Below are 10,168 nucleotides of genomic sequence, written 5' to 3'. Positions count from 1 at the left end.
CAGAAAGAGCTGGGACAGCGACAGACCTACACCAAGAGTACCGTTAAGCCAGTAAAAGCGCTCCCTGACTCTACGCGCAATAGTTATTATAATTACGCGCAATAGTGACATTTCATACCTGAAAGAGGAAGAAAGGACAAACTCTATTTGCGTTCTCTGCACTGGACAATCTCATGAACATGGAGCTGGTATCAATTGGAGAGCAAGTGTTTGCTGTGGAGTCAATTACGAAGAAGAGGATAAGGAAGGTAATAATGATGCAAGCATGCATATATAATTGCGCTCATTTAACGCATGCATTTTGTAATGTATTCTACACGCACTGTTTACTTTCCCTTTTGAGATGACAGTTTTCTTCTTTTGCCAGTTCAGGAATGACTCACGAGTGACTAATATCTAAGCGTGCCTAACATTTCTGAACTTTTTCGTTGCATGAATTTACGCGTGCAAAACATTGCATTGTGCATAACTTAATGTATATTTATTTATTATTTATTTTTACATATTCTCCTACGTTTGTGCATTTTTGTAACATCTCAAGCTGAAATTGCCAATGCGATAGATGGACAGGGGTGTGTGAGAACAGAGCGCGCTTCATCATCGCCATAGATGCGCGTTTCGCTCGGAAAACCGCCGCGTTTAGTGGCTACGCAGTTTATTTACACGCTCACGAGGGTCAAGGAGAGGGAAAGAGGATTATGCACCTGTGTGTAACATCCGCGCAGTTGTCAAAATAATTGGACCACTTAAATGCAATGGAATAATAAACAAGGTTTAAGATATTTAAACAGCAGTCAATAAAAATAGGTCATGCTTATTATTATTATTATTATTAGAGCACGCGCAAACAAATATCCCTTTGGTAGGTGTTTGTGTTATTTATTATTTTGTATGAGGAATAAAGCCAGATGTCGTAAGGCACAGTAATAGCTAGTGATGTTGATGATGACTAAGATCATGACTAACGCTGCATCTGCACGTGGGTTTCGTTTTGTACGCTTGAGCAAGAAGGAGGGGGGAGACCTCACCCGCTCCACACGTTGCACAATGGCTGCGGTCGAAAACTGGAAAATGCTGCCTTTGGAGGCTGTATACGGAGGTTGGATGAAGATAAGGTGCCTTTAAAACTGTTCTGAGATCTGTTTCCATTCATTCAAAATCGCTGTTGGTTAAGCCAATAACTGACAAGGCAGCATGGCAGCAAGTCGGCTCCCAACGTTTTCGGATGCAGCCAATGTGAGTTGTTTACGCGTCTCCATGGCTCCACCTATTTCCATCCCATGAATGTTCCTGAAACTCGCCTTTTTGGAACATCACGTGCTGGAACAGATGCGAGCGCAGCGCCTTTCATCCTGCAGCTTCCATGTCAAAATACTACCCTCCCAGCATTCACATTTTAAAGAGACAGGCGTGCTTTTGCAAAATCTGTGTAATTGATTTGTTGGGATCAGAATTATATTCTGAACTATTATGTACTATAATATAAAATTATATTCTGTTCTGTATACATTTCTTAAGGTGTATGTCTTCATCTGAGCTTTCAAAGTGAAACTACTTCTGTCAATTTGTTTCTTTTTCTCTCGTTTCAGGGAAATGTGGAATATCTGCTAAAGTGGCAAGGGTGGTCCCCTAAGTAAGTATTATTATCAAATGAGAAAAATGCAAATTAGTTGTTTTGTAAAAGACGAAATACCTCCTATAACTGCAACACAGTGTAGGCCTACAGATTAATTATTCTCAGTGTTTATTATCATTAGATTCTCATTACTTCAAGACAGTATTTTATATTAGGTGTCTTTAACTATTAAGTACTAACATTATAATACATACAGTGTATTTATATGTTATTCTGCAAAATTCTCACAAGATTCAGATTTGCTGCTGCTGAGGTTGATGTACACATAGGTTTAAGAGTAGGGTAATGGTTGGAGTAGGGTTAGGCTTAGGGTTAGATTTAGGGATAGAGGTAGGTTTACCAGTGTAATTGCATATGTAATTAAGTGCAGGTACTGCATTACAGGAAATCTTTAAAAAATAAGAACAAAGATTTCTAATCAAATATCTAATAAATATTTACAGGGATGCAAACTACTCACCTTTCAGTTAAAGTCAACTTTTCTGAAGCTAATTTGCCCAAATTGTTTGGTAAAATGTTCTACATTTTCCTTATTAAAATCATTTGCTATGGTTACTGTAAGCTTAAACACTTACAACAAATCAACAGAAATTTTACATCTTGTATGACTTTCTCATCTTTGCATCCCTGAAAATATCCAATAAAGATTTCTAATAAAAATAAAGTTTTTCATATATTATTAAATTAATATATTTATATTTATATTAATAAATATATATTGGTCATATTATTATTATTTAAAAAAAGAAAAATAAGAACAAAAATCATTAAAAACACCTTCAGATCTAAAAGGGTTAAATGTACGTACAATGCAACAACACGTATGTACATAATAAGTACATTGTAGCAAATGCAAAATTAAAAGTTCATAATATACTAATATTGTAGTCTCTACAGTATATCCTTATTGCTTTTGCATTTTTGCATTTAGTTGAGACGTGCTTCATTGTTATGAAAATAATATTTAGATTTCTTTCTTTCTTTCTTTTTATTCGTGACATGTTCCACAAGAATAGTTTTTTACAGTTTATAAAACTTTTTAGTTGGAAAGCAAATAAAAGTATCCTCAAACTATTCATAAAACCATTATTAAATGAAAATTGCTGCACACTGTGAGATTTAATCTATAGCAATCAAATAAAAAAAAAATCATCTACGCTTGAAATTGTGTTGAAAGTGTGCCAGATCAATGACCTATTTGGGATTATCTGTGTGAATTTCAGATACAGCACCTGGGAGCCAGAAGACAACATATTGGACCCTCGTCTTGTCCTTGCCTATGAAGAAAAGTAAGTCTATCTCTGGGGACCACCGGTTATTGACTGGAAATGAATAGAAGCAGAGGGATGTTCTCTATGTTTCCTTCTCTCTATTTCTTTACATCTCTCTCTTTCTATTTAACAGAGAGGAGAAGGATAGAGCATTGGCTTATAAGAGGAAAGGCCTGAGACCCCGTCGAGTTATCTTGCGGGTATGTTATGTTTCCATTTTTTTATTTTTTGATGTCCAGTAGCAGTTCATATGATATTAAAGTGGATATTATGAACTGTAATGCACAATGCACAAATGCTCTTGGAATTATTTTTTCAAGACAAAGTTTGAAGCCGTAGGGGGCCGTTAAATGCTAATGCTTCTTGCGCTAAAAAAAGCAGGTGTTTTGAGATGCATTTTAAAAAGTTAAGGGGGGGCCTCATGGGGGCCAACATGTTGAGATCACATGACCAGACAATCACCACCCAAAAACTACTCAGTTTATCTCGGTCACCTCCCTTTCACTCACTGAATAAATTAATAATTGCTAACTGAGACTAGCACATTTCTACAGTGGCATCAATAACTTAAAACTTTTTCTTTTGTTTAATTTTACATTCACACCAATAGCGGTCAGTATAAGTCCAAGTTGAATGAAATATCAGCCAGCGTAACTTAAACAAAAAAATGACTGAGTGCACATTTAATATCTGATGTGCTGATGTGTCCCAAAACTGCTGCAGTGAATCCAGAATGCTTTGGGAATTTTAGTCTGAATGTGTTTGTCCATTATTGGCTTCAGTGTCCAAATTTGGCATAGCATCCACAGCGGGCTGACTCTTTCCTCCTGGAATGGTCCACAGCAGTCCTCTGTAAGCACATCAACAGAGCCTTCTAGAGTTGCACGATCAACTGCAACAGTTGTGAAGACACTTCAGTATTTTAGAAACAACTTGTGGCCTGACCAATATTGGTATCTTCTGATAAACAGCATAACTTCAACCCCCTTACAGAACCTCTATCCTATGGACCTACGAAGTGCCCACAAGGTTCCAGAAAAGGCCGTCCCTAGAATCCGCCTGTCACTCACCCGTTCCATGCAGGGGACAGAAATCGGCTTTCGTCGCATAATGAAACGTAAGAATAGGCTGTGCAGGTCCAAACTCCGAGATGACATCAAACCATCCCAGCAACGAAGAAGTCCAGTTCCTTCAAAAGACTCTAAAGAGAAAGAGTGGGGTGGAGACGAGGAAGAGGAGCAGACGAATAAGAGGCAGAAGATGTGGGAAAATGAAGAGAACACGAACGAGCACCAAGACATTCCAAGTGGTAGGTGTTGCATCACATCAGTATGACAACTGTTGCTAAGATACTCTGCATGTAGCATATTCAGGGGTCATGGGGGCCATTCTGAAAAATATTGTTAGGGAAACCATATTATACAATTTCTGAATCACAACGACAACAGGTTAACATGTGTGTGGCAGGGAGTAGGGCGGGGCCAGGTCGTGATGCTGCACACCCGGCCCCTAATCAGGCTAATCAAGCCCTCGAGAGGGATAAAGGCGACCGGAGGCGGCAGTTCGAGGGAGAGAGAGTTACGAACAGCTGCCCTGCATGTGTTTATGTTTGTGTCTTTTTGTTTTATTAAAAGATTATTTATATTGTCAAGCCAGTTCTCTCCTCCTCCTTTCCATTGAACTTTGTTACACTGGTGCCGAAACCCAGGAAGGAGGAGGGATGCGCCATAGTAGAGTCCTCACCACTACCATCCACCCCAACGGAGCAGCCGTGGCCATCTGCCGGGGGACGGAGGAGCCCGGCTGCCTGAGAGCGGAGGAACAGCCGCCAACCGCGATGGGAGGAGGGGCTCCTAGCCGACCGCCTGGAGCGGTCAGGGCCGCTGCCAGGGGCGGAGGAGACCCCTACGCTGCCAGGGGCGGAGGAGACCCCTACTGGCCACTAACATGCGGCGGGGTCAAGAGAGGACCGCCAACCGCGAGCGGAGAGGGGCTCCTGGCCGACCGTCTGGAGCGGGAGAACCGCTACCAGGGGCGGGGGAGACCCCTACCGTCCACCGAAAATGCGGTGGGGCTTCCCGTCCGCCAGGGGCTGGAGGACTGCCTCCAATCCGCCCGGGGAGGCGTGGCTGTCATCCACTAGAGGGTGGAGGAGTGGCCGAGGACCAGGCTATGGCGTATCGGAGAACCATCGAGTACGTTTTTTTTTCTCGCTCTCTCCTCTCTCTCTCCCGCTGTCACTCCATGTTGGCCTTTCCCTCTCGTTTTTTTGTTGTTGTTGTTTTTCCCTCCCCTTGTCACCCTCCCAGGTCCGAAGAGGCAGGGATGACCTGCCGGGGGGGTATTTTTATATTTTTATATATTATATTTTTATAGTGTTTAAACAGAGACCATATGATGATGTATGGTTTATTACGATTATGCGTAATAAGACAACAACATGTGTTCATGTAAACGCATGTAATGGCTTTCCTTTATCAGTGAACGGGCATAAACCGCTTAAGAATAAACCTATTGACTCGGGTAGATTTTTGCATTAAACCCTGATTTTGCATTGCATGTAAACATCTTAACCAACATTATCATTTTTACTAGCTTATCCATAGTGCGCAAGTGTTTTGTGCTTGCCTCTTCGTGGTTTGACATCAATTTGCTGAACACAAATGAAGAGTTTTAGAAAAATATCTCAGCTCTGTAGGTCCATACCATGCAAGTGAATGGTGAGCAGAACTTTGAAGGTCCAAAAATCACATAAAGGCAGCATAAAAGTATGCTGACTCCAGTGGTTAAATTAATATCTTCAGAAGTGATATGATTGGTGTGGGTGAGAAACAGATCAATATTTAAGTCTTTTTTTACTATAAATCTCCACTTTCACATTCTTCTCTTTTGTTTTTGGTGATTTGTATTCTTTGTGCATATTGCCACCTATTGGGCAGGGAGAAGTATTTATAGTAAAAAAGGACTTAAATATTGATCTGTATTTCACCCACACATATCATATTACTTCTGAAGACACGGATTAAACAACTGGAGTCATATGGATTACTTTTATGCTGCCTTTATGTGCTTTTTGGACCTTCAAAGTTCTGGTCACCATTCACTTGCATTGTGAGGACCTACAGAACTGAAATATTCTTCTAAAAATCTTTGTTAGTGTTCAGCAGAAGAAAGAAAGTTATTCACATCTGGGATGGCATTAGGGTGAGTAAATTATGAGAGAATTTTCATTTTTGGGTGAACTTTAAAGGGCAGGGAGGGAATTTATTTTATGAAATAGTTTTGCGTTTCCTCACAAACTGTTTTGGATATTCTCGTGATCATTTTGGGTTCCCTCGCATTAGCTTTGTTTACAAAAAATTAACCATAAAATACAAATTAACCTTACCAACACCATAGTTCAACTATGGTTACTCAAGTAAAACCATGGTTAATTTTCATAAGGATTGGGTAAACTTTTTGTAAGGGGACGTAAAACTATATCAGAAAATAAATTCCCTAGTTTTTCTTTAAGAGCTGTCAAGCTCAAAACATTAACAAAAAAAAGTCTTCTGAAGCCATAAAATAGCTGAAATTTAAATTGTTATTCACTGAAAATCTTCCCCACTGCCGTAGCCCACAAATCTCTTTTGCGTACATTCAAACTTGTTGCTTTAAGATGCGTCACACCAGGTTTAATGTAAAAATAGCACATACGTTGTAGACTACTTTTATTGTGCATTTATGTGCATTTTTAGAGCTTGACAGCCCCATCACCATTCACTTTCATTGTAAGAAAAAGAGAGACCAAGAAGTTATGCAAAATATCTCCTGTAGTGTTCCACAGAAGAAAGTCATAGCTATTTGGACTGACACAAGTGTGTGTAAATAATCACTTGTATGCAAAAGATTCCTTATTGTGAGTTTTTTTTTTTTGTTTTTTGTCTTTGTCAGGAAATGAGATGTCTGAAGGCTACAACTCTTCTACAGAACAGGAACCTGTATTTACTGCCCAGGAAACTGAGAACTGCTCTTCCATTTTTGACTACGCTGAGAAGCCATGTGAGGATACCTGCCTCATGATAGGTCTAGTTTTAGGAGCAACAGAAAGACCAGAAAACAGTCCAATCACAAACACACAAAATAACAAGTCAGACACAAACAACACAGGGGATGAAGACTCTGTACGAGTATTACATGACACAACAAACACTGACCAGCCACTGCAAAACAGCACCAAAAAAGAAACTAATGAGGAAGTTATATTTGACAAAATACAGAACAGACCTTCGGTTATTGAGGTACATTTGAGTGCTAGATGTGGACAGAACCAGGTCAAAGAAGGTCAGTTAGACAGTTCAGAGACCAAAGATAAAGACAAGGAAGAAATGAATGTTGATGTCACAGCAGAATGCACAACATTACAGGTCCAAACTGACCAATCACAGGCTCTCTCCACATCCACAGCGCATCCTGGGAAGGTAATTGTAACTGAGGTGACTATTGATTCCTTGACCATTACCTTTAAAGAGGCCGTTAGTGCAGATGGCTTTTTCAGTGGCTATGGTCTTACGGTGTAAGTCGACAAAGGAACACAAGAACATTACAATAGTTTTCTGTAACTTCTGTAACTAGTCAGGACCAAGTGTCTTCTGAATAATACAATTTGCAGTAGTGAAGCAGATATTGTCTTTCTAAGCAAGGTAAGGAGAACTAAAAGGTTTTTTTATTCTTCTTTAAGTTTGTCCTTGTGTCATTGTGATCAAACAATCATTGAAGGACGACATTTCTGAGTATATTCAGTAATGCTTTAATCGAAGACTTTTAAAGCATGTAATGAAAATATACATGTCTGAACCGCTACACTTTCCATCCGCAGCAGTCATTGCAATAACAGTGAGAAGAATTCATTTTAAAGGGATAGTTCACCCAAAAATAAACCTTTCTTCCATGGAACACACACAAAAAAAAAAAAAAAAAAGGAGAGATGTTAGGTAGAAAGTTAGGGACTGACATGACAGTCTCAGTCACCATTCACTTTCATTGCATCTTCTTCCATACAATGACAGTGATATGTGAGTAAATGACTTATCTATTTAAGTTCTGACAAAACTACTGTTACAAAGCTTCTTTTGTCCTGTAACCAACCAGGTGGGAAAAGGAAAGGGCACCTGGCTTTGCTTCCGTATCTGAGCCGAGCTCTGTTCACTCTGTTCTGAGGCCTTTGTGTATTTTTAGAGACAGTATTGGTTTACATTCACAACTGCTACAGTTAACGCTTTTGTAGGGGTAGAACCTGTTCATCTGAACACATGTGCTTTAGGTGTTGCTTTTAGCATGGCAGAAATCAAAGCCGAGCCTAAATTACATGTTTGGGTCATGTGGTGATAGTTGAACATCGCTTGTCATCTCTGTTGTTCCTCACCTGTGACAACTACACTTTTTTGCTTGTATGTACAGTAAATAAAATTGAAAATTTTTTGTGGGTGACTTCAGTTCATTTTGTCATTCATTTGTGAGTTCCAGAAATGACAGCAGGTCCTGAGAGTAGGCAATATTTTAAATAATGGATCAATATATTGTCACATATTAACCACTGATGACCACTGGAACTATGAGATGTGAACTCAAACCAAGTTCCTGCTGGTTCTTTTATAATTACCAATTTTTCTGCCACTTAAAGGTGCACTCAGTGACGTTTGTCTTAGTGTCATCTTGGACTTACACTGACACCTAGTGGCTTGGATGCAGCATCATTTAAAATTAATAGTTTTCAGTGTCAGATGCCATTGTAGAAATTTAGTATTCACAGTCAGCCATGATTACTTTAATCAGTGAGTGAAAGTGTCAAATAACAGGAGGGTTACTGAGATTAAGCGAGTTGTATTCTGCTGGTCATGTGATTCTAACATGGCAGCCCCCATGTGCGGACACTCTCCATGTAGAATAAAACAGCTTTTATAAGGTTACTGATATGACTGAAGTCTTCATTTTAATGTGAGTGGTCATGATTTCCTACATATATTGCAAAATTACAATTCATGTCTTTAGGAGTTATTACTGAGTGCACCTTTAAGCCAAAAATAATAATAATAATTATAAAATTAAAAATAAATTCCAGTCAGCCACAAATCCAGTACAGGTGCTGCCCAACTAGAATGAAGGTAAATATATCCTTATTACACGCTCTGAAATATTTTATTCTGATTGGTCAATCACTGCATTCTGCTGTCAAATATTTTTGTTCACTAAACTGTATAATTGACTTTTGTCCCAGGCAACCACCTTCCTACACAGAGATAGGAGACATCAATGTAGGCTTTCTTCATTGATTATATAATAATTTTGTCATGCAAATGGTCATAATTGTCTGTCAGAAAAAAAATCAGCTCAAATTAATATTTATTTTCTTTGTTAAGTAGTCATGTAATAAGAGAGATATTGTAGTGAGCTGGTCATTATTGCAAAATAAGTAGGTTAGTATTCTCCGGTTAGTCAAAGCAGGTAATGGTCAACTATTGGCGCTTTCCACTATCGGGCCCAGGGGCGCAAAATGGGGTATGCAACATATACAACGCATGGGGCGCCACACGAGGGGGGCACCAAAATCATACTTTTTAAATCTCCTCTAATGCCATACAAAGCACAATTTTAAACAATAATCAAAGGATGTATTTTAATTCACTTTTATTTGATTTAATTTTATTGAACTTAAAATTTTCTTAGCATTTTAAATGTGTTCAAATATGCATTTTTTTTTTTTTACAAAAAATTTTTTTTTTATCAATTTATTCATAGCTACTGCTCACCTTCTGTCTACCAATGTTGTTCTGACTGTCACATGACAAAAAATGGTCAGAGGGGGGATGCGTTCTGGTCTGAGCTGCAGAACAGAAAAACTAAAATAAAGAAAACAATGCCCAAGTGGATAAAGAGAGACTGGTATGCGTAACTTATCACTGAATATCTTGAAAAAAGTCTTGAAATTAACCGACATTTAACAATGCCGAGAGGTACAGATGGCTTGCTAATATAAATATGTTCATTTCCGAGTATCTTTTCTGTCTCGGTTATGCAAAAAGGCGCCATATGTGTGTGAATGGGCATTCAATCCCTTACATTTAGAGAGAAAGCTTGTTAAAAAACCTAACTGACCCTCCGACATGTCCAATCTATACTTGGCCTCCTCTTACTAACCATTACTAATGTTGCTGTGCTTTCCTACTTTCGCCTGTTGTTGTCTCGCTATCAAACATGACGTGACAAACCATTAGATGTGTTG

At 38.9% G+C, this 10,168-nt stretch overlaps 1 protein-coding gene across 1 annotated transcript; it reads left to right on the top strand.

The window, feature by feature from the left end:
* Positions 1-8,376, top strand: LOC127451408 (chromobox protein homolog 8-like). Its single transcript, XM_051716109.1, has 6 exons — positions 1-248; positions 1,590-1,633; positions 2,860-2,925; positions 3,041-3,107; positions 3,901-4,216; positions 6,841-8,376. Exons 1-6 carry the CDS (start codon positions 174-176, stop codon positions 7,464-7,466), a joined length of 1,194 nt encoding a protein of 397 aa, XP_051572069.1. The 5' UTR covers positions 1-173; the 3' UTR covers positions 7,467-8,376.
* Positions 8,377-10,168: the final 1,792 nt, after the last annotated feature.

The sequence above is a fragment of the Myxocyprinus asiaticus genome, chromosome 14, assembly GCF_019703515.2.
Source record: "Myxocyprinus asiaticus isolate MX2 ecotype Aquarium Trade chromosome 14, UBuf_Myxa_2, whole genome shotgun sequence".
NCBI classification, from domain to species: domain Eukaryota; kingdom Metazoa; phylum Chordata; class Actinopteri; order Cypriniformes; family Catostomidae; genus Myxocyprinus; species Myxocyprinus asiaticus.
Note: the sequence above shows the minus strand (reverse complement) of the source record. Positions and strands in the feature narration are given on the sequence as shown.

Excerpts from the sequence above, each read along its gene's own strand:
- LOC127451408 (XM_051716109.1), top strand. The coding sequence starts at position 174 with ATGAACATGGAGCTGGTATCAATTGGAGAGCAAGTGTTTGCTGTGGAG. Across the intron at positions 249-1,589 it reads CGAAGAAGAGGATAAGGAAG|GGAAATGTGGAATATCTGCT; the intron begins GTAATAATGATG and ends CTCTCGTTTCAG. Across the intron at positions 2,926-3,040 it reads GTCCTTGCCTATGAAGAAAA|AGAGGAGAAGGATAGAGCAT; the intron begins GTAAGTCTATCT and ends TCTATTTAACAG.